This window comes from Carlito syrichta, unplaced genomic scaffold (assembly GCF_000164805.1).
Source record: "Carlito syrichta isolate Samal-C Ts95f unplaced genomic scaffold, Tarsius_syrichta-2.0.1 Scaffold140504, whole genome shotgun sequence".
Classification (NCBI taxonomy): domain Eukaryota; kingdom Metazoa; phylum Chordata; class Mammalia; order Primates; family Tarsiidae; genus Carlito; species Carlito syrichta.
The window spans coordinates 180,269-205,838 of record NW_007084600.1 but is presented as its reverse complement, the minus strand read 5'-3'; the positions used below and the strand labels follow the sequence as shown (position 1 = coordinate 205,838).

Genomic DNA, 25,570 nt, shown 5'->3' with positions numbered 1-25,570 from the left:
GACATTTAGGTGGTTTCCAGCTTTTTATTACACTGTAGACAGTGCTATAATAAACATCCTCATTCACATATCTTTATGTAGTTGGACAAATATGTGTTTGCAATTACTTTCTAGCAATAGATTATGTGTATTCTAGTGTTCTATCTCCTTAATTTACAGTGTATTTTATCAAACTTGAGAACTTTTTCAAAAAACAACAGATGTTGGCAGGGCTAAGGAGAAAAGGGCATGCTCATACACCGTTGGTGAGAATGTAAGCTAGTTCAGTCCCTGTGGAAAGCAGTTTGGAGACTTCTCAAAGAAGTAAAATAAATTTACCATTCAACCCAGCAATCCCACTATCTTTTTGAGTATATTACCAAAGGAGCATAAATTGTTCTACCAAAAAGACACCTTCACTCATATGTTTATTGCAGCACTATTCACAATAGCAAAGACATGGAACCAACCAAGTTGCCCATCAGTGGCGGACTGTATAAAGGATTTACAGTACATATACACCATAGAATACTACGCAGCCATAACAAAAAACAAAAATGAAATCATGTTCTTTGCAGCTTCGGGAATACAGCTTGAGGCCATCGATCTAATCGAATTATCACAGAAACAGAAAACTACCGCATGTTCTCACTCATAAGTGGGAACTAAACATGGGGAACACACGGGCACAAGGATGGGAACAACAGACACTCGGACTAGTAAAAGGGGGACGGAGGAGGGGAATAAGGGATGGAAAACCACCAGTCAGCTACCATGTTCACTATTGGGTGGGGCTCATTAGAAACCCAAACCTCAAGCCGGGCTCGGTGGCTCAGCCTGTAATCCCACGCCTTTGGGAGGCTGAGGTGAGTGGATTGCCTGAGCCCGCTGGTTCGAGACCCGCCTGGACAGGCGAGACCTCATCTCTACAATAAAATCAAAAAATTAGCCAGGCGTGGTAGCGCGCGCCTGTAATGCCGGCTACTCGGAAGGCTGAGGCGGAAGGATCGCCGGAGCCCAGCAAGTCGAGGCTGCGGTGACCAGGAGCGACCACTGCACTCCAGTCTGGGCGACAGAGTGAGACTCCAACTCAAAACAAAAAAAACAAAAAAACAAAAGAAACCCAAACCTCGCTATCATTCAATATACCTGTATAACAAATCTTCACATATACCCTCTGAATCTAAAATAAAATAGGCTGGACACGGTGGCTCATATTTGTAATCCCAGCACTTTAGGAGGCGAGATAGGAGGATTGCTTGAGCCCAGGAATTCAAAACCAGCCTAGGCAACATAATGGAACCCCTTCTCTATAAAAGATCAGAAATTTTAGCTGGGCATGATGGCATGTGCCTGTAGTCCCAGCTACTCAGGAGGCTGAGGCAGGAAGATCACCTGAGCCCAGGAGGTTGAGGTTGTAGTGAGCTATGATCATGCCTGGGCAACAAAACAATTTTTTAAAAAGCACACATTTTTTTTTTTGAGTTGGAGTCTCACTCTGTCACTCAGACTGGAGTGCAGTGACCACTCCCAGTCACCACCGCCTCGCCTGCTGGCCTCCAGCGATCCTTCCGCCTCAACCTTCCGAGTAGCTGGAACTACAGGCTTGCGCTACCACGCCCGGCTAATTTTTTGATTTATTGTAGAGATGAGGTCTCGCCAAGTTGCCAAGGCGGGTCTCGAACCCAGGGGCTCACCTCAGCCTCCCAAAGGCGCGGGATTACAGGCTGAGCCACCAAGCCCAGCTAAAAACACACATTTTTTAAAAGCTTGAGAACTTTTGCCATGCTACTATGTGTCAATGGTATTTCATTATTTTAATTTGCATTTCCATAATTATATACAAGGTCAAGCATATTTTCATATTTTAGGGGAAGTTTACATTATTTTCTGACCCATCTATTCATATATGTGCCTACTTTTCTGCGACTGTGTCTTGTGTTTGTTCAGTATCCTTATGTATCCAACACAGTATTGGGCACATAGCACTCAAAAAGTATTTCAATTTAACTTAAATAGTACTTGAGACACACAGAAAGAATCTGAAATATTTCTGTTTACAGCATAATATCCTTGAGGAAAACACCCATCACTAGAGATCTTCACTCTCACAAAATGATAAAAACAAGATGTTTTCTTGAGAAATTTCTTTTATTATGAAAGAGAGGAAAGACTTCTTCTATACTTTTATATTCCCTAACTGGGGCCTGTGAATCAAACTGATGAAGAGCGATTAATAGGAGAAAAGCATGCAAATTTTATTTGATGTTTATATTTTAATTTTTATATGTGCATGGAGGTCTTCACAGAAAATAAATTAAGACCCAAAGAAAGGCTAGGTTCAGAGCCTATATACCATTTTAACAAAGAGAGAGAAACTGTAGAAACGTGACAAGACAAAGGAAAAAGAGATTTGGATTACAGGCAGTAAGTAACTTGTGGGAAAGTGACTAGAAATATATGGGGGAAACTAATGCAAGATAAGGGTTTAGTAAGGTTTGTTTGTATAAATGCATTTCAGTGTCACCTTCCATCTCTAGTCATAAGAATGTTCTCCTCTTCCTAGTACAAGGAGAACAGATATCTCAGGGGAAATGTATGTCCTGCTTTTAGGTAGGTAGAAAGTAAAAGGTCAGCAAGCCCTTCCTGCATTTACTGTTTCTCAGCTACCTCCAGCTCTAAATAATCAACATGCTGCGGTCACATATTTTGGGATGGTGTGTTCTGATCCCTTTTCTTACAACTTTATTTTGACACAATGGGAAATAAACATTGTCAAGGGGGAGGTTCTGTAGCTATTTCTTATATGTATTATCATACACCTATGTACTTAATTTCCAGAATAACACCATTATTTCTTGCCTAGATTGTACAACAAGCTGATCTTCCTGATCCCTCTGTTGTTCCCCACCAATCCATTGTCCACACAGCTATCACTGTGTTCTTTCTAAAATACAGTCCCAGATTCTTCTAGCATTAAACTCTTCACTAGATCCCCAATGCCTTCAGAGTAAAATAAGAACTCCTTAGTTTGCTGTCCATCATCCTACTTCTTCAGCACCTGACTAGTCTTCTCAACACACACACACACACACACACACACACACACACACACACACATTCACACTGCTAAAAGTACCCCAAGGTCTCTCGTGCATTTCTGCCACAGTTCCTTCTAGAATGTTCTTCCATCTGTTCACTCTCTTGCTCCTTAATTATCATTCTTCAGGATAAGCCAGGCTAGAAAGCCAGGCCCCAGCTAGAGAACATTCAGAATTCTGTTGTACTATTCTCCTAAATAAAAGAGGTTCCCTAGGCTTATCTCTATCTAACAACACTTACTTCACTCTCTTGTTGGTCTAATGGATCTGTTCCTGGTAGACAGAATTTCTCAAGGGCAGGAACCATGTCTTTCTTATTGCAGTACCCAGTGGAAAATCCACAGTACTGCAGGGGCTCAGTAAATACCTGTTAAGTGTAAATTATAAAGCAACTATACTGATAACAGTCTAGAGAAGGAAAAGAATGTCAGCCTTCTTCAAAGTTGTCTCAAGTCGATAGGATATTATTGTTCACATGTTCTAGTTGATTTGATGTCTGATATCTGAATTTGCACCTCCAGAGCTGAATTGTCTACCGTATCTAATAGGTCAGTGTCTAGAAAATGGTACCAAGATGCTATGTCATTAATATTTTCTTAACCTACAGGAGAATACTACCAAACAAGAAAGACAGTCAGAAATATATTCTGCAGAAAACATATAAAATATATTTAACAGAATATAAAGAAAGTAATGATTTTTGTAGTTTCTTAGAGCACTGAGCACTTGGAGGGAGCTGGATCCTCTCTGTTTTATGGATTTTCTGAAGAAGACACAAGCAAGAGAGGAGATTTTGTACAGGCCAGAAGAAAGAGTATGATTTCTCATTTGTATGAGTATTTGTTGCAGAGCTCCAAATAAACCTGGATTAATGTGAGATGAAAACACAGTAGCATTTCTTTATGCAGTATGTTTCCCAACTTTTGCTATGGGAGAGACATGATCCTATTCCAGATGTCACCATAATGTAAACATCCTCAGGGAGCATTTTTAGGAGGGGAGGAGAAGAAATGTCTGGCAAGCATAATTCTCATGTCATTCTCAACTAGCAGCCTTTTCAGACTCTTGTTATTCCTCCCGCAGCTCTCAGAGAGTGTTCTCTTGACCTTCTTTCTACTAGGTCTTCCTCAGAGAACTCATCTGTTTTCCCATCTTTTGCTCTTATCTGCGTGTCTTTCTCTTATAGCCCTGACCTTTCTGCAAGTATCCATTCATTCAGCAAACATTTATTGAGAATTCAGTATGTGAAGAAGAAAGAAATGACTACCTGCTCTATGGAGCTTACAATTGGCTGGAAAGGCAGATATGACTTAGTCACATAAATGGGTAGATCGTTACACCCTGAGATGATTGTTCTAAAGACACAGTGGATTCTGTGCAGACATTGTCTCTCAGCCTTTTTCTGCTCCCAGAGAAGCTGATGGACATGAACTACATCAATAGATTCTCTTGGCCTCTGGCTTCTGACAGGGTTCAGCCAATGGAAATCAGAGAAGAAAGTCAGGGTTGCTTTTCCCAACTTCCTATCAGACTAACTCAAGCTCACTGCAAAACTTGGCCCAAGGTCGCAGCTACTCAAGGAGGACTTTTCTCCATGACTTTTTCTTTCTGGGTCTGGTTACTCCTCTTTTCTTGTCTCTTGAGGCTTAGGAGTGGCAACAGCCCTAGGATTCTGTACTGTCACTTATGGTTCCTCTATACCTGCTCCTATCTTTGTAACAAGCCCTCTCTTAAACTGTTGTCAAATCGTACTAATATGAGTGTACCAAGTGTTTCCTGCCGGGATTGCTGACTGTTAGAGAACTTGTGGTAAACTGAGAACGCAAGCAAGTCTTCTCTAAAGTAATATTTGCACTGAAACCTGAAGGCTGAAGGATAAAGAGAGTCAACTAGGCCACTGTGAGAAGAGGGACTAAGGATGTGGCTATGCTGCGAAGCCTGAGTGTAGCACGGTGGTGACTATAAGGGAAAGGTACCCAAAAAATGCACAGCTTTAAGCTAATGTAGTGATTTGGAATTTTTACCCTAAGAGCAAAGTTCAAAATTTGGATTATAGGGAGTCCAAATTGACTAGGGAACGAACAAGGGCGAAGTGCCAGACTGTTGGCTAGGATAATGACAATGGGTTTGCAGCTATGTCAACATATTGGAGAACTAAGCCTAGGACTTAATAATGGATCCCTACATATTTCCAGCACATCTTCACATGCAGAAACTTCCACAACCTCAGATTCCCCCTGTGCTAAACCAAGCACTTCCACCATCCCAAACAGATTTCCTCTCCTCAGTTTTCCAAATTATTCAGTGATACCAAAACTGTTTCATTCCCATAGAGTCTAGACTCAACTTCCTCATTCCCTCTTCAAATTGGCTTCTTCCTTGTGACAGGAAATGTGATCACCAGTGACATCTGAGTTTCACTTATTTTGGCTTTCATCTTCATTGTAGGGCTGTCTCTCTTTTTTTTATATCCAATTTGAGAAGTTCCAGAGAAGCACAGTGATTGGCCCATATTAGGCCAGATGTCTGCCTCTGGGCCCGCCAACTGAGGTTGTGAGTGCATGTGGGAATATGGTAACCCCCAGAAAGCCATGGACAGAGGTGACTGTGCCAAGGAGGAAAACATCTACAACAGTTCCTTAGCTCTCTCCTACAATGCCTTGAAGAGAAATTAGAATTGTTCTTTGGTCCCAAGAGGTAAAGGTAGGAGAAGTGAGTGAAAGTGAAAGGAAAACAGATTTTGCCTCAACATGAGGAAAAATTCTTTAACAGTCAAAGCTGTGTGAAGATGAAATGTGATTTTTTGAAAGCAGTAGGTACACAGTCACTGATTGTAATCGAATATAGCTTAGATAACCGCTTGTGGGAATGTTGTGGAAGGGTTTCAGAATGTACACGGGAGTTGTTCTTCCAACACTAACAATCTGATTAGAGACCTACTGAGGAAAACAAACCAAAATTCAACACCAGCATCTTAATACTAGTCAAGTGTGTCTTAAGAGACATACAGGAGTTCCCAACCAATATTTTAAGCTCCCTATTTCAAATGAGAGAAGAATTCTATGAAGAAATATTATTGAGCACTTTTATTTTTATTTTATTTTTTTTAATTTATTTTTTATTATAAAGATGTGAAGCCGGGCTTGGTGGCTCAGCCTGTAATCCCGCACCTTGGAAGGCTGAGGTGAGTGGATTGCCTGAGCCCGTGGGTTTGAGACCTGCCTGGGCAACTTGGCCTCATCTTGACAATAAATCAAAAAATCAGCCAGGCGTGGTAGTGCATGCCTGTAATCCGGCTACTCGGAAGGCGGAGGCGGAAGGATCGCCGGAGCCCAGCAGGTCGAGGCTGCGGTGGCCGGGAGTGGCCACTGCACTCCAGTCTGAGTGACAGAGTGAGACTCCAACTCAAAAAAAAAAAGATGTGCAGTACAATTCAGGGTTAAGTATACAAACATTGATCATGCAGGTACCCTTGTTGATGAGCTATGCCCCTCCCTCCACTAGCAGTTTCCCTCAACTACCAGTCCCACCCACACTTCCCCTGACAGTTTTCCGCTACTGCCAATCGCTTTCTTATAGCATTATAATTGTTCAAGGTCACCTTATGAGTGAGAACATATGGAACCCAGTTCTTTGTTTCTGTGATAAATCACTGAGTATGATCGACTCCAAATCCATCCAATTTGCTGCAAAGTCCATATATTTGTCCTTCTTTATGGCTGCATAATATTCCATTGTGTATCTGTACCACATTTTTTTATCCAGTCCAGTTTCAATGGGCAACACGGTTGGTTCCATGTTTTTGCTATTGTGAATAGAGCTGCAACAAACATACGTGTGCAGGTATCTTTTTCGTAGAATAATTTGAATTCCTCTGGGTATATTCCCAATAGGGGAATTGCTGGGTCATATGGAAGGTCAATTTCTAGTTCTTTCAGAAATTGCCACAATTGAACACTTTTATTTTTAAAGGAACATGTATTTTCTTAATTTTGTAAACTAGTGAACAAATTTCTGAATCAGCATTCTGTATTCTAGGGTAGAAAATTAATTTTTTCTTCTTAGCTATAAAGAAGCAGGTGTATGTCCCTAAATCACCCCAAATTGTGTGTGTGTGTGTGTCAAACACATAATGAGGAAACAATAGCATGCTCCTAGCAAGTGGACAAAGAGCAAGATGGGGGTAGAATACAGAGTGGGTTACAATAGCAGCATTATTTATTGTTACGAAAACTTGCAATACCAAGTGGCACTCAGTATTCTAAGCTAATAGACTCTTTCAGTAGTCATGCATTTGAAAAATATTGAGGGAGCACCTATTCTCTGACAGGCACTCTGTCAGATGTTGGAGTCTGGTGGGGGAGGTGACATTCAACAAATGATCAAACAAATAAGGATGTAATTGTGTGCTGAGACAAGAGCTCTTAAGGAGAAGACCACAGTTACTCTATGAGAAGGAGTGAAAGGAACTCAGCTAGATTGAAGAGAGTGTCAGAGAAGACTTCAAGAGTGTTATGCTTCAGCCAAAATACGGAGTGATGTGAATTCACCAGACGAAGGGAGGACAGGAACACAAAAGGAAAGAGTGGTCTACACAAGGGGGCACAGCCTGGGCAGAGAACTGGTGGCAGAGGGGAGGGTGGCACACTCCAACAACTGAGAAAATAGCAGTGTGGCTGTGGCCTAGAGGGTGAGAGGGCACATAGTGCCAGATAAAGTTGGAAAAACACATGCCGAGAGTAGCCTATGCAAAGCATCAGAGACCATAGTAAGGATGCTGGTCTTTCTCCCACATAGGCTGGTTTCCCAATGACGTTGAAGAGTTTTAAACAGTTGGACACGCTGTGAAGTAATTTTGGTGGTAATGTGGAGAACAAAGAAGTAAAGCCAAGATGAGTTAATAGGGGATCAAGTAAGAGCTTTTGCTACAGATGACATACAAGCCAAGACGGTTGCTTAGACTTTGGTGGTGGAAGGAGAGGTGGTGAGAAAGATGGATTCAGAAAGTATTTAGGAGGGAAATTGGCAAGAATTTGCATGAGAGTCTTGATCATTGCCTACTTCATACTCCTACCTCTAGGGCAGAGTCACTGAACACAATGTCCGCAGTTGAGAACACATTAATGAAATAAATGTATGTAAAAATGAAATAAATGTGTGTACAATTGTCTTGCAAACAAAATCATTAGATGAAGGAACTTGAAGCCATAGTCTATCTCAACTGAGGACATTGTCTTCAGTTCTAAAAATGTCTGATTTAGCTCTGTTCAGATAATGTTCACTGCCTAGCACACAGGTTGAATGAAAACAATATGGTATGCCTTTTTGGCCAAGATTTGAATATTAAATCAATCTGGCCATTGTAAAAATGTACAAGATAGTATTTATTCATCTATACTATATTTTCATATGTGATGTTTAATACGAACCCATTATCTTGACTCTTGAATATAACACCTTTTCTGGTGATAGTGCTCAACATGTACAGGTGTGCCTAGGTGCCCTCTCTCTCCAGTTTTAAGAGAAGAGATAAGGGTGGAGTCATGCATGAATCCTCTAAGGAAGAAGAAGAGGAAGCTCCTGCGCATGCTCCAAGGGCAGGCCTAACTGAAAAGGATGCTTGGCTGCCAAAGGAGTTGGAGGCTTTTCATAACAAGCAGATAGAGTAGGTCCTTGGGATAAGAGGCTTACAGTCAGAACTGAGGAAACCTCCTAGGGTATCAAGTTCAAGGGGCAAGGCAGGGATGGAAATGGTGGAAGAACATATAAGAACAGATTTAGGAGCACAGATAGCTAGGCCAAGGACATGGTTCAGAACGAAAAGTAGGTGATGTGTTGTAGATGAGCCTGAGCTAGAGCTCCCCATTTGCTAAATGTTTGCAGCTCACCTGGGGGAAAGCATGGAGATTTAAAGGAGTTGAGCAAGAATCAAGACAGTGGGTCAGCATTGAATGCCACACGTTAAAACGTAAACACCTAAGATGCAGATGCTAGACTACACATTTCAGCTTATTAACAAGTCATCAAAAAAGAATACTCTTGAAAAAATGAAATTTTAAAATATACATAAAGTAAGATGAAACACAAAACAAACCAAAAAAAAACCACCAGTGTGAGGAAATGGTATAGCCTGGAGCAGTATTTCTCAAGTTGTGTTCTGTGGTCTCAAGAGATGTAACAGTTGGTTAGATGCAAAAATTGGGGCCTCCTCTTGGAAGAGTCAATGTTTTAAAGACTCTGCAAAGCCCTGTAAGGGGAAAAAAAACCTGGTTGATTTTGTTTAGTCCAAAGTTTTCCATAATTTAGTTAACATGGAAACCTTTCTTTCAAAAATTATACTTTGTAAATGCTTACTTTGTAAAAAAACTAAAGCAAATGAGTTGCCTTGATTACAAATTTCTTAATTGTATACAATCTTCTAAGTGTATGTTAAAATAATATCACTTGTCAAGAGAACACTGTAGTTATTTTTAAAAGGTAAAATTTGATGTATTTTGCACCAGAATAAACTCACACCATATATCAGAATAAACTTCAAATGGATTAGAAGTCTAAATGTAAAAAATGAAACCATGCAAGTAACTGAAAGGAAACATGGGTGAATTTCTGTGGAACCTGGTTGTAACTATAATCCAAAATACAGAGGCAATAAAAAAAATTGATACATCTGACTACACAAAAATACAAAACTTTTGCATGGCAAAAACAAAAAACCCACCATAAGCAAAGACAAACGACAGAGTAAGGGAAAGAGAAAATTTCTGATAAAGAGGGGCAAAACATGTGAACAAACATATATATATCTCATGCGTGTACATATATGTATACATGTATGTTACATAGATGGCCTTAAACATAAGAGAATTCTCATGCTGAGAACAAATGCAGATCAAACCTGATTTGAAGTATCAGTTCTCACCTCTCAGATTGGAAAGCACTAAAATACTTGACAACAAATTCCTGTAACATTGCTCCAGAGAAATCAACATTCTCAAACATTGCTGATAAGAGTGAAGATAGGTACAGCCCTTGTAAAGGGAATTTGTCAATATCTAACAAAACCAAGTATGCATTTGCCTTTTTCCAGGAATTACACTTTTAGAAATTTGCCTTTTCAGGATATACCTCTAAGTATATAAAAGTAGATATGCCCAAAGTTACTCACTAAAGTATTTTCAATTGCAATAATTACAAAACATTGAAAGCATGCCCAAACATAGAAGAGTGGTGAAATAAATGATAGTGATCCATATGGTGGAGAACTATGCAGCTGAAAAAAAAGAATGAGGAAGGTCTCCAGCTTGGAGATTTCACAAAGAGCTTAAAATGGAATTACTACTTGACCCAGCAATCCCACTACTGGGTATATACCCAAAGGAACACAAATTGTCCTACCAAAAAGACAGTTGCACTAGTATTTTTATCACAGCACTATTCACAATAGCAAAGACATGAAACCAACCTAGGTTCCCAATCAGTAGTAGACTGGATAAAGAAAATGTGGTCCATGTACATTGTGGAATATTACACAGCCATAAAAAAGAATGAAATTGTGTCCTTTGCAGCAACATGGATACAGAATTAATGCAGAAACAGAAAACCAAATATGGCATGTTCTCATTTATAAATGAGAGCTAAAAACCGGGAACACGTGGACATAAAAATGAGGCCCATAGACATTGGCGACTCCTAAGTAGGGAAGGAAGGGAAAGGGTTACAAAACTACCTATTGGGTACCACGTTGACTATTTGGATGGCAGAGTTCATAGAAACCCAAACCTCACCATCATGCAGTATACCTATGTAACTAACCTCCACATATACCCCCTAAAGTTAAAATTTTAAAATAAAATAAAAACATTTTTTTTTTTTTTTGAGTTGGAGTCTCACTCTTTCGCCCAGACTGGAGTGCAGTGGCCGCTCCCGGCCACCGCAGCCTCGACCTGCTGGGCTCCGGCGATCCTTCCACCTCAGCCTTCCGAGTAGCCGGAATTACAGGCGCTTGCTACCACGCCCGGCTAATTTTTTTTTATTTTATTGTAGAGATGAGGTCTCGCCTGCCCAGGCGGGTCTCGAACCCGCGGGCTCAGGCAATCCACTCACCTCAGCCTCCCAAAGGCGCGGGATTACAGGCTGAGCCACCGAGCCCGGCTTAAAAACATTTTTTTAAAGAATGAAGAAATCCCCTATGAACTAGTATGGAGTGCTTTCCTGTATTTATTGTAAGCTGAAAAGATAAAAGTACAAAAGAATAACTATTCCCTTTCACATAAGAAAGGTAATTTAAAAAATAGAAATGTATCTGTTTATTTTTTTGCAAAGCAAAACACAGAACAGCAATACCAGAACTAACAAAATGTATTACCTGGAGAGGAGTGGGGATGGAATAGAAGTAATGAGGGCATGGGACAGAGTGGAAGGGATGAAAGGATGTGATTCTTACCTAAATGTGCCTTTCTGTATAGTTTTGACTTTTAATTGTTAACATTGTATATACTCAACAACCTCAACAAAAGTAATACGAATCAACAAGAATAGAAAAAAGAGCTAAAATGTAATGTAAACAGAAGCAGATGATTCTACCTGTATTTCGAATGAATAATGTAATCACACTGAAGAGAAGGAAAAAGAACCCAAATTAATCTTGAATGTGGAATTTTGACTAAAGAAGAAAAATCGCTGTAAACAAATATAGAACTCTCAACATAGGTTTGGGATGGGTTTTTGGTTTGTTTGCTTTGCTCAGCAATTCTGAAGCTACTTTTGGTATAATCTGTAATTCAGGAAATAAGTAAATCTATTGAGGATAATAGGCGCCAGTTTTCTCACTGTTAGAAGGGAGTTACAAATACAGAAAAAAGAAAGATGAGAATGAATCCGTGATATTGGGTTAGTATTAGTAGAATCAATATGAGCGCAGTTGTAGATCAGGGGTCATCAAACGTTTTCAGTAAAGGCCCAGATAATAAATACTTAACTCTGTCATTATAGCACAAAAGTAGCCACAGACAATACTTAAACAAATGAGCATGGCTGTATTCCCATAACACTTTATTTATAGGCACTGAAACTTGAATTTCATGTGTTATGAAACATTATTTTAATTTTTAACCACTTAAAAATGTAAAATCATTATTACTCTGCAGGCTGTACAAAAACAGGCAGTGAATCAGACTTAACCCATGGGCCCTAGTTTGCCAACCCCTGTTTAGATAGATATGTAAGCAGGTAGGTAGGTAGATTTGGAGATAGAGAATAAATATGATAAAATGTTAAAATTGGGAAATCTGGGTGAAGGATATACAGGAGTTCTTTATATCCTTCTTGTACCTTTTCTATAAATCTCATTTTTTAAAATCACAAAAAGAATAGCCCTGTACGTCTCATAGCTACTGCTGAGAAGGAAAAACATCAATCAAATCATTGTCCTAAGAAGTGAATGTCTTGTTTTTCAAATAACATTCACACAACAATCCCCACCCACATTTCCCCCATTATGAGGACCCTAAGTAGGAGCTCCTACTGCCATTATGTAGAGTTCCTGACATGTGGCTGGGGCGTCATCATATGATAACATTATTTTCTCCTGTTCATTCTTGCTCTCCATCACTCCTAGTGAGTAATGAGGTCACTGGGCTAGTAATTTGTCTATAACCTTGTAATTTTCTGTAATGTAGGAATTTTTGGGTCTGCTATAATTAAGTGGACTAAATAAAAGGTGCTTATCAGAAAATGCCCCATTAGCTTAGAAGTCTGTGACAAATCCTTTCTGATGCCCTTAATGTGTTATTACAAAATTCAATTACACAGCATGCTCACCTTGCTTATTTCACTAGCCGTAATCTGATGATAGCTATGGTAAGCAGTGACTGAAAGTATCTGTAAATATAACAAATAGGAATTAGGTAATTTGTGCATTAAGATACTTCTTATACTGGAAGAGTGAGTGCCTTGTAAGGAAAACCTCTGCTGTATAGAGTAGTAACCATTTAGCCATCCTTTACCGGTTTAATTCCAACAAAATTAGTTCCCACCTTGGTTTATCATTGTAGGTAAGGCCACCACACCATGATCTTCATTGGTAGTTAAGATGATAGTGGTCGTGACTGAATTTATGGAGTGCAGACTCTGTACCAAGACCCATACCAAATGTTTTTCATCCATTTTTCTATTTAATCCTAACATCAAGCTCTGTAGCACTGTCATTACCTCTATTTCACAGATGAGAGTTAGCAATATTAAGTGACTTGGCCAAGTTCTTACTGTGGGAAACATGGAGCTGGAATTGGCCTGGAGAGCCATGGTGCTCTTAACTGTTAGTTGGGACTGTCTCATACTATAGATAAAGACAGTAGGAAGGAAATACAGAAATTTAGAAAGAAATTATTTAGTCATGAGGAAATGCTCCTGTTGAGAAGAATAAAGTAAATAATACAAGGCACTAGTATCAATGCAAGAAATAGAATTCACATTTGAAAATCTTTTGTAGTCTCCTGCCTGCTTCCTTCTACTAAAAGAAGCTCAGTAGCAGGTTGAGAGATGAGAAGGACTTGAAGTAGAACACACAGTGACTCGGGCCTTCTGGGTGTCACTGGCTTGAATTGTACCCACCTTGTGATCTACTTGAGGGATCAGGAGACTGAGAAAGGATGGAGGAGGATGAAAAGAGATAGGGAAATGCCCTCACGTCCCCTTCTTTTGCCTTCCATTGCTCTAAAGCCCTCAGTTAATGCATACTTACTCCCAACACTGCAGTGGTTCCATGACAGGTCCAAGGCTGTCTTCTGCTCTGAGTCACTTAGTGGAGCATTGTCATACCTGACAGGTGGTATGTGACTATGTCAAGCTTTCTTACCCAAAGATCATAAGGAGATTCTTTCATACTGCATTTCTTCTGCATTATTGAAATAATTTTTATGTGAGAAGAACTTTGCTACAATTTAATAGCAGCAATCATAAACTTTTAAGAGGAATCGTCCTCATCTAGTCTATGTATTTAGCAAACAACTAGTTAGTTAAGTGATTGACTCCATATTAACCAGTTTATAAAGCAGAATATTAATATCTGGACATCTTGTCTTCCTGAAATATGAAGGAGGAAAAATGTTTCTTTGTGAAAGCCCTATGGAATTGAAAGTCCAGAGAAAATGTAAAATCAATGTATGAAGTTACAGACATGTGGTTCATCCATTTTGTTTTCTTTTTAGGGACTGGTTAAACATGTTGAGCCCACCAATTGTTCCTCCCAGTCAGCAGCCAGCTGAGCAACATCCGGATTCCTCTGGAAGTCTGAGTGTTCAAGGTGGGAATATGAAAAATGCTATGCATAAGAAAATAAAAAATAATTTACTATAAATAGAGAGAATCAGTCACTTTGAGATGCCACTGTTTTCATTAACTGCTGATTATTTAGGCTTACACACCCAAAGTGAGGCACCCTGTGCCTCATATTTTAGGATGATGGGTTCTTTACAGCTAAAAAGAATACAAGAGAGAAATTGTCCTTGTTCTTCTAAAGGTTAATACCAGGGCAAAATATAGTTTAAGGCATAAGAGTACAGCTTTGATGTCAAATTGACCTTCATCTGAATTCCATCTCTACCAATTCTTGCTGTGACCTTTATGAATTTTGATTACTGCATCTATAAAATAATATGGATAATAGTGCCTACCTAGTCGTTTCTTGAGAAGACTCAATGAGATGCCATATATGAGGCACTTAGAATAGTGCCTACCAAATACCAACTGTTGGCATTATTATAAAGCAGACCCAGTATTCCAACTTCACTGAAATACCTGTTTTCATTAATACAGAGATACAGTCTTTTCATTAAAGCAAAGGCTGTCATGTAGGTGCGATAGGTATTAGTAATATAAAAATTAGAAGGAAGCAGGAATGAAAATTTGCCTGGGGTTTCCTTTGTTGGCGCAAGCCATAAAGATGAACTGTTAGTTTCTGGTTGTGAGCAGGGAACTTGACTGTCAGGAATGTATGGAGAAGGAACAGAAAAGAATCTCTGGTGAAAACAGAGGGGTTGAAATGGCAGGGGCAGGGGGTAATCTCAAGTGCATAATTGGAGTGACAAATAACCCCTGAGTGGGACTCTCTGAGACAGTTTCCCGGGTTGAATTTTGAAGATGGAAATGCTATAGCTGAAGCTTTAAAAAAGTGAAAGTGAAGCCAATATAAATTGCTCCAACAAAAGTGCCAGTTTTTTATTTTTTCTTAACTGCCCCAGGGAAAAAAGTGGAGCATCCCATTTTTCTTCAGGTATGGAGTATTCAGAGTGAGAGCTCATACATCTGAGTTGTACATTTTGGCCGCCCAAGGGATGGAGATGTCTCTGTGATTTACTGTCAGAAATAGATTATGCCCCTCAAATTGGGAATCTTTTTAGAGGTGTACATTTATAATTACTTATGACAGAAAAATAGAATCTTGGCTGTCAGGAGGAGACCTTGCTGTGAGGGAACAAATAATATGTTATGTTAAGTGTCCTAAATAAGCCACAGGAACCAAGATCATGGTCCTTGAGCAAAGGCACCCAAGATATATATGAGTGAGAAGTGGCTGAAAGGATGTCTTAAAGTCACCATTGCCAAGCTGGGTTCTGACAGCAGGACCTCAATTATTTTGAAGGTAAACAGAACTTCCATTGAGGGCAAATTAACAAACTAAATTCAAAGATGGTAGAAATGTGCTGGCCAGTGTTAACCAGATTAAGCACTCCTTCTATCTGTCACCCTAGATTTTTATCAGCTGTCTCCATCCTTTTTCTCTCTTGCTTGTATGGTTTATAATTGACTAATGTCACCAAAAACTAGTATTTCCTATTTGCCCACCTTCCCCTTTTCTGATATGCTTGGGTGGCTTGTAGTTAATTAACACCATCAATAATTAGGGTTTCCTATTTGGTTAATCTTTACATGTTGATGACATAGTTTTAGATAGCATAGAACAGTTAGTATTACCAAATGATGAGAAGGCCTTGCTATCTGTTATTATAAAGTGTTTGTAAAATAAAAATGATGGGCTAAAGTTTCCAGTTTAGATCATCAGAAGAGGAAGTAAGGCATGATTGTGGACAGTCGAGGACTCTTCCTGGCTTCCTGATGCACAACTCCATTCATTTAGCACATACTTTATGTCAGGCATTGTGCTAAGTCATTACACTCAGCCCTCACAACACCACCAGTAGGAAGCCATTATTTGTGTGTGTGTGTGTGTGTGTGTGTGTGTGTGTGGTGTGGGTGTATTTGTGTGTTTTACAGCTAAGGAAACTGAAGCACAGAATTCTTAAATAACTTGCCCAAGATCACACAACTACTAACTCTCAGAGCTAGGATTTGAACCCCAGCAACCTAGCCCCAGAGCCCAATCACTATATTCTTATGCTTTGTAAGGTTTGAAAAGTAGATTACCTATTCAAAAAATAATAATATGTAAAACCAAGTATTGAAAAAAAAAATTTTAGTGAGAGAGAGAGAGACAGACAGGAAAAACAAATTAAAACATCTCAAGAGTTGATTGGCTAAATTCTTTTTTAAAAAAGACTGATCGCCTGGTTCAGTCCTGGACCTGCCTTTTTCTCCCACTCATGCTTGTTGGAAATTGCAAGTAGCCATTGTTGGCCAGAGGTAGAGCAGGGCCAAGGGAATGAATAGCTGAATGAAGGGCAAGGTCAGTGGATCATGGATCTGCTGGGCCTGGGCATTTGCATGTAGCCTGTCTCTTTAAAGGCCTTCCCAAGCAGTCCTTCTCAAGTAGATCAGTTTCCTTCTCACTGTGTTCTCTCATTTCACCTTCAACATTTTCCTCACAGTTAGTAAATCTTGATTTGTTTACTTACTGTCTTTCTTCCTAAGTAGACCAGGAGTTTTTAAGAGCAGTGACTTCGTCAGTTTGCTCACTGCTGGATCTCTGGTACCCTATGCAATTTCTGGCATATATTAGATCCTCCAAATTCTTACTAGAAAGAAACAAAGAAGGGAGAAAGGGAGGGGAGGGTGATGAGAAATATTATTTAACTGGTCATTTAAAAAATTATAACTTTAGGGAAAAGGAATAGAGCAATTCATTGAAATCTGACTTTTCAATATTACATTCCAATTTTTTTGGCATATTAGATATATTTAGTACAATAGGTATATTAGGTATATATCTAAAATTTATATATACATATATATATATATACCTAATTTGGCATATTAGGTTGATTGAGTATATTTCTAAAATTTAGTATGAGAATATTGAACTTACACCCATATATTTTAGCAATTAAAAAGTTATGCATCACCTTATGCTTTTCTTTTTTTAGATTGGAAAATATATTTAGAAAGTAAATTGGAGAGAGAAAGAGAGAGGAAATTCACCACTTTCCCAAGGTAGGGGAGGGGGTCAAACCTAGGAAACACTGTGACCATAGCTCAAAGAGCAGTATAGACATACAGAGTTTAACAAAGCAATGACCATCACCATACGCTTTTAAACTTTATTTATAAGCAGTGAAAACTTTTCCTTCAAATGAAATCTCATATGGAATTCCAATGTAAACGAGAGATAAAAAGCAGAATTTATCTGGCTAAAGGGGGAGGTAAGCTGTCAGAATCCTACCCTGGGGCTCTGATAAACCCTTTAAAAGCACTGATGTGTGAGAACATATGGTACTCTGTTCTTTCACTCATAAGTGGAACTTGAACAATTATAATACTATAAGAAAGGGATTGGCAGTAGTGGAAAACTGTCAGGGGATGGGGGCAGGATTGGCAGTTGAGGGAAACTGCTAGGGGAGGGAGGGGCATACCTCATCAGCAAGGGTACCTGCATAATCAACGTTTGTATACCTAACCCTGAATTGTACCCCGTATCTTTATAATAAAAAATAAGTTAATACATATAAAAATTTTTTTAAAGCACTGATGTGGTCCAACACCCACAACTTGCCTAAAGAGGTAAACGACTTGCCCAAGGTCAAATACCAATCAGAGGCTCAGCTAGGATTAGGATCCAGGTTGCCTCCACATCAGTGCCCTTTCTGCAGAACCATTTCACTGGGATGTGAATGTGGTTCCTGAGGGCTTGTTCACAGAACAAAGCGATCTCCCATCTTTGGACTTCTAAGATAAAAATAATAAAAGGTAGTGTTTATTTAGTCTTCTGTGTACTTTATACATGTGTACTTGAGTTCTCACAATAGCCTACTGAGGTATGGTTATTATCCCCATCTTCCACATGCACTGGGACTGTTAGTAGTACAGTGATGTGCTGAACCACCACACCACATGGAGACACCAAGATGCGTTTGTGCAGCTGGGAATATTACTGCATTTTAACAGCAGGGAAGGATAGCCTGACCAATACATAATTCTGGAAAACTTGCACCAGGCCGCACAGAAATAGGTACATGAGTTATATCTGGTCCTTGAGTCAGAGGTTCCCATCCCAACTTTATTCAGTAGGAATTTGTGTCACAGTGACAATTTCTGCTCAGCTACAATGTCTCAGGTTCATGAATGCCACCTTCAAGTGAACAGCCCCGTCTCCAGCAGAGCCAGCCAGCAGTGAGAAAAGCATTGCACTCAGATCCCTGCCATCTCACTGGATGGGGAACGGTCAGCTCTTCACCGTTCCTCCTGGGCTATAATATGCTTGTTGAATATCAATTACCACGGGCATGGTGCCCTTAACACTTACTAAAATGTGTTTTCCTGGAGCTCGTGTGAAATGTAAAAATGAGAAGTTAAGATTTCAGAACTTACTCGAAAAACCTACCAAACTGACCTTTTGAAAATGAACCGTACTTTGCTTGAAGAATAGTTGTCAATTTGTTTTTGACATTTGTTCCTTTACAGATATGACCCTTAAATTATTCATGCTTACCAGCTTCCAAATAGAATAATAATAACCTCTCTCTTCAGGCCTGGAGACCTCTCTTACAGTTTACATAGATTTTGAGTAAGAAAGGTATTCAAAGGGGTTTTTGGAGTTGCCAGAATCTCGTAAAAATAATATTCTCTTAACTTTTTCATGGCAAAGCCACATAGAATATTCCTTTATGAACATTTATTAATCTCCCATAAAATACAAGTAGGTAGCAGATGCTTATTTTATAGGTGTAATATCCAGATTACCAGTAAGGAATGTACAGAAATCTTATACTCTCCACAGGTAACCAGAGAGAGGGGTGTCTGGCTTCCTGCTTTTCTCCAACAGAGGAATCCTTCCACTGTCCTCCTATTTTCTGCCACATAACTATTTGGCATTCATCTAACACTGTGATTCTAAAAGTCACTGAACAACTATGGTACTCCCAGTGCCTAGCATGGCCATGTGGTGTCCAGGACACAATAAACATTCTGTAAATATTTGATGAGTCAATGAGTGAATCTCCTGGCCATGGGAAATATTAAAACGATTTGATGTACTCTTTCGATCTTCCTTGCACCTTGAAGATTGATTTAAGATGCAAAGGAGACACTTCCCCCAAAAAACCAGATTGATGATGTGTAAAAATAAGAAGTCAGCGTTAATAAAGCATCACTGTGTGCTCAGTATCATGTGGGATTTTTCTGCACGTTACCTCACGAGGACCCCTCCCGCCCACAGCTGCCCAGCGTGGGGTTGCGATATGTCCCCACTTTACAGGTGATGCAAGGGGTTAGCCAGGGTCACAGACACTGAGTGCAGATAAGGACACTGGCCCAGGCCTGTCTAACCTGGATCTCCACCCTAACTCCCATGCTACATGACCACAGAATTCCTAATTTGGTTAATAAGAACTGCACAACTGAAATGTCCTCCGCAATTTTTTTTTAAGTTAGGAAGTTCTCTTTTCTTGAAGATATTTCAATAAAATAGTATTCTTCTTAGTACTCTCCTTAGATCTGTACCACCCTCACCTTTACTCATAGCTTATAAAATGATTCATCATATTTAGACATTCTTGATTGCAGAGCCCCTGTGCTTTCCTCTGTGGGGTAGGGTGACATTCTCTCATATATAGCTAGAAGGGTCCAGGGGATGTCTTGACTAGAGAGCAGGGAAATCGGTGCTTCACTGTATCAAAAGAAGCCTTCTTTTCAGGGCACTGGAAGTGAACTCTGTGGTAGAGATAGAAACATATTGCTAGTGTCTGACGCTTTCTCCCCTATTCCAGGACCACCCCCACTGACTTATCCCCCAGTGCAACCTAGAAGGAGTCCTGGCCCCTACAGCTTCCCTTGCTGAAACTTGGGTGCATTTTCCCATAGTTCAACATTGGTACCTTGCCTGAAATCGGGCTTTTCAGAGACTATAGGCTCTGTAGGCCTCAGAGCTCAATCTCTTGGCTAGAGACCTTCATTTATGTGTAACAAAGTGCATTTAGAGTTGTAAACCGCACATTTACAAGTGCACATTTGAATCACTGCATATTCATAAGTAGAGACTACCTGGAAAGAATGAAATTGCAATAATTCCTAATGAATCATCTAAGTCCTTCAACATGTTCCTTAAAATGGCATTTACTGAGTAAAATATAGCCACCGATTTTTACAAAAGGAACAATAGACCTGTTTCCCAAATAAAACCTGAACTGAAAGCATGACATGTTATCTGCCTTCCAAAAACAATATAGCTCTCTGATTAGTGGAAAGTACTCCTTCATCATTTTTATTCCATTGTTGGTTATCTTTCTCCCATTTGAGGGCATGTGTTTGCTGAGGACCAGAATTCAGCAGTTCACAGCAGACTGTCTCAGATATTCATGCAAGTTAATTTTGTCCTACTATGGGATATTTTGAGTTTGCAAGCACCTAATACTCAGCAGAAGCTTATCTAAACTGTCATCTTCATTGATCTTAAGACTGACTGCTCCAAATGGTGATCCTTCACTGCTGAATTGTTTAAACAATAGTGTATTAGTATGCACATAAAAATACAGTCAATCAGTTCTCAAGATCTATAGGAGAGAAAATACATTAACTTAAAAAAAAACTCTAGATGGCAGCGTCAGAAAATCGAAAATCAAGTACAGTGTCTTGATTCAGAGATTTTAAATCTGATAAACGAGAGCCACATCATTTATTTTCAAGTTTGAAGACTGCTTGCATGTATAGGTTTTCCATTATCTGCAATTAAAATGCATTAAATATAGATAATTAAACATTTCTATTAATTGACTTTCATAGAGTGAACTGAAGGGATTTACCCGAGCTGATCTAGCCAAGAGGAGGGCAGCCAATATTGCTGCGTTTGGTCTGGCTCCACTGGTTTTTCTTCTGTTATTGCTGTTAACCAATTTCAAAGTGGATGAGGCTGAAAGTTTGTAAATAGATTATTATCTGAAAGGTAATTTTATTTCACTAGAAATGGCTTTATTATGTGGAGAAGAGTAAAAATGTAATTTGGACCCCTGTCCAGATGCTCTTAGTCTGGTAGCAGAAAATGGTTTTATTTGTTAATTTGTCCTTCTAGAGTTTCTGTAGCCAGTCTTTAAATGGAGCAATTTTGCATTTTGAGGAGAAACAAACTCTGCTCTATCCAAGAATATAATTGAAAATTACCCCATACCCATGCACGATAATTACCTTTCAAAACATTTCCCAGTGCTTGACATCATGGTGGTAATTGTTTAATGATATTATAATTTCATTACGTAGGGATTACAATGGCAAAATGATGTAAGTTGGAGGCTTTGAAAATTAAGTAACAATGAAAACAAAACCTTTTATGTAAGTTTAAAGCACTTATTTCAACATAAAATTATACATAATCTCCCCCAATTTTTGTATGAATGTCATTATTGGTAGCTTTAAAATTCATCCATTTAATGCTTTGGTACTAAAAGCCACAAAACCTATCTCAGTCCCTGTGGTTATAATGCATGAGGTTCCAGTTCTATAGTGATATGTATTGGAACGAATGCATTTATGTAGCAGTGATTGCCCAGTTTGTATGCATTATGTAGCAAAACCTCTACTAATGAATTGGATCTACCCCGATCCCTTTGCAGTCGGATGATAAAGACCCATGGCCCATTACAACGGTTATTTTCATTTGAAAGATCCCTGGCTGGTTGTAAAATATATTACATTTTCTAATTTCATAGCACCAGCTTAAAAATGTATCTGTTTGGAAAATACAGGCACAGAATGCACTAAATGTTTTGGGTTTTTTGTTGTTGTTGTTTTGTTCTGTTTTTTGGGGTTGTTTTGTTTTGTTTTGTTTTTGGGGTTTTTTTGATGGGAGTCTTACTATGTTTCTCAGGCTGGTCTCAAACTCCTGGGATCAAGTGATCCTTCCTCCTCAGATTCCCAAAGCACTGGGATTACAGGCACGAGCCACTGTACTCAACCTCTTATAACAATTATGTAGCATGTAACTCTTATGTGCCAGACATCAGAGTTTCCCCCCATGCGTTTATAGAGAGAAGACAAGAAATCAAAAGGCATTGCCCTACAAGAGTTTGGCTTGTAATCATTTACCTCAGAGATATGTGATTTCAACATTATACCTGATGGAAAAAATTAGTTTTCCTTTTTGAAACATATATGATTTTTGGTATAAGAATACATTTTATATAAACATGAATTCAGCATAATGTCCTATATAAAGGTAGTTGGGAACTTCTTGCTTCATTCAAATCCATTATTTTTTTCTTTTGGTAGTAAAAAATCAAACAGATATAGTTTTGGCATAGGGGTTATAAATGCATGTACCTTTGTTGTGTCTACTTCAGACATCCTGCATTTTCCATGATGATGATTATCATTTATTGAGTACTCATTCTGTGTGTGCTATCTTATTTAGTCCTCACAGGAATAATGACAGGTACTATTATTATCCTTATTTTACATAAGGAAACTGAGGCTCAGAGTGGTGAATTTTCCCAATGTCCCACAGCTGCAATGTGGTAGAAATGGGACGTGGATCTAGGTCTGTCTGACTCCATTATCTAAATGTCATACTGCCTGCCTCTGTGAAGCCTTGTCTTCATACTTTAAGCTATATTAATATTTCTGTTTTGAGTTACTAGAAAAGTTACAGCTTATAGTTTATGATTCATTTTATTATCATTCATAATAGTAATTAGTAACTATCATTTACTGAACAGCTACTGTGCTCTACGCTATCCATATTACTGGTGTCCAATTTAAACCTCCACAAAACCCTATGAAATAGGCTTTGTTATTCCCATTTTATAAGCAAGGAAATCAAGGTCCAATGAGATGATATAACGTCAGCCGGCCCTAGATCATTCGAGCAGTGAGCAGCAGAGCGTTCCCAGGTGTGTTGGATCCTGTGCGTGCTCTTAGCCACTCTGCACTCTGCAGCTTGACTCTGTTCATCTCTAGTAGCTGCTTTTGTTTCACCAGTGTGTGTATGTGTCACATTCACAGCTAGACTGCGCCCAGCTTAGCAGGGATACATAGCAGGCATACAGTAGATACTTATCGATAAACTGATTTTATTCAGTTCTCTAAAGTAACCCAAATGCTAAAGAGATGATGAATATCTGAAAGCAAAGGATGTACATACTCTCCTTTGATGTACAGAAGTGACCTAAACGTGATCACCTTCGATATGGAATGACCATTTGAAGAGCATTCTCAACTTCTCCTAGTCAGAAGAAGAGTAGAAGCAGGGCCTTGGGCACCACTCTTAAGGCAACAGAAGAAAATAAGGAAAGCAGCTTTCCTTCTCTGAGTGCTTGTTCTTAATTAGAAAAACTGTGCAGGGTGCTCAGGTCAGCTACCAATATTAATGTGATGGTTAGCAAAGTCCTGTCATACTTCAAGAACATAAACCACTGCAACCAGCATCACAAAAGCTTATCAGAAGCACCGCAGGGGTCTTTGGATCTGGACCCCTTCCTAGGCAGGGTTCATTCACAAAATTCTGCACAAATAGTTGCCAATCTTCACTTCACCCTTCCTAGAATACATGTTCCATTTACTGGTCAGTTCTTAAGCAAAGAAAATTCTTGTGCTTCTTGCACCTGTTGATCCTATTGCTTCCTCCTGGAACCCCACAGAATCTTCTCACTCATATGCCACCCTTCAGATCTTTGAAGCCAGAGGGGCTACTGCTGTCGCCTCCATTAAGCTCTTTTCTGGAGTTAATAAACCCAGTTCTTGGGCTTATTCAGTTATTTGCTTCTGCACATCAAAACATGTGCAAATCAAAACCACATTGAGATACCACATAATCCCAGTAAGAATGACCATAGACTGTCTCGTCTTTGCCAATCGTTTTTGAGCTATAAGAAATCAAATTTCTTTTGTTTTCACTCCTGATTTTTTAAATTGGGACACCTTTAAATTTTTTGTTAGTCTTTCCTGTTTAAATGTATTTAATGTAATAGCTCCCAAGGAAACATATTACACCACACTCCTAACAAAAATTTCAAGCATGGTGTGATAGAAAGAATACTAAACTCAGTCTTAAAACTACATCTATCTCACGAAGGGACCTCAGATGAGCTATTTACCTTTGTAGACCCTGGTTTCCTTATCTATAAAATGAGTCTGATAATTCCTATTTCACAGGATAATGAGGCCAAATGAGCTACTGCATGAAAAACTGTTTTCTAAACCATCAAGGGCTCTACCAATTGAGGTATTAATGAGCAAGGAAGACAGAACAATTCCTCAGTTAAACTCCACTTTTTAAGGACTGCTAGCACTGCACTCAATTCACAAGAGTCAGCTGATTTAACATTTCACCCAAGTGTCTGCACACTCTATTAAAACAGCTTACAACCATTATGTTCCCAACACCTGCATCAGTGCCCAGTTCCTGAAACAATTATGTTCAATGTATTTTGGATGGTTAGAAGAAGGATAGGCAGAGGAACGGTTGTGGTACGGTTTCAAACTCCCACTCCACCATCCAGGCACCACTCCCTTGGATTTAACTCCAGCTCTTCAGTGACCTGGCAGTGTCCATGTGCCAGCTTGATCTGATTTTGGCTAGGTGAAATGAAATCTCACCATCATTACTACCATATTCCCTTATGCAGGGCAGTGACAACTTCCCTTACACTAGGCAATGACAATTAAGATCATGGGCTTAACTGGTATATCTGGCAAAGGCCTAATATCCAGGATCTACAAGAAACTCAAACATGCCAAGAGGAAAAAAACTCCATTAAAAAGTGGGCAAAAGACATGAATAGGCACTTCTCAAAAGAAGATATATGGGCAACCAACACACACATGAGAAAGTGCTCATCCTCACTCATCATCAGAGAAATGCAAATCAAAACCACATTGAGATACCACATGACCCCAGAAAGAATGGCCATCATTAATAAAACAAACAACAACAGATGCTGGTGAGGATATGGGGGAAAGGAACACTTCTACACTGCTGGTGGGAATGCAAGCTAGTGCAACCACTTTGAAAAACAGTGTGGTGATTTATGAAAGAACTAGAAATTGACCTTCCACATGACCCAGCAATTCCCCTACTGGGAATATATCCGGAAGAACTCAAAAAAGATACCTGC

The 25,570-nt window shown here is 39.3% G+C and overlaps 1 protein-coding gene across 1 annotated transcript in view; it reads left to right on the top strand.

Annotated features, from left to right (window-relative positions):
- Nucleotides 1–14,436, top strand: part of CUNH3orf67 (chromosome unknown C3orf67 homolog) — a 102,816-nt gene extending 88,380 nt beyond the window's left edge. The window contains exon 10 of the mRNA XM_021708505.1: nucleotides 14,288–14,436. Within this exon, the coding sequence (XP_021564180.1) occupies nucleotides 14,288–14,435 (148 nt within the window). The 3' untranslated portion in view covers nucleotide 14,436. The remainder of the gene's footprint in view (nucleotides 1–14,287) is intronic.
- The last annotated feature ends 11,134 nt before the right edge of the window (nucleotides 14,437–25,570 follow it).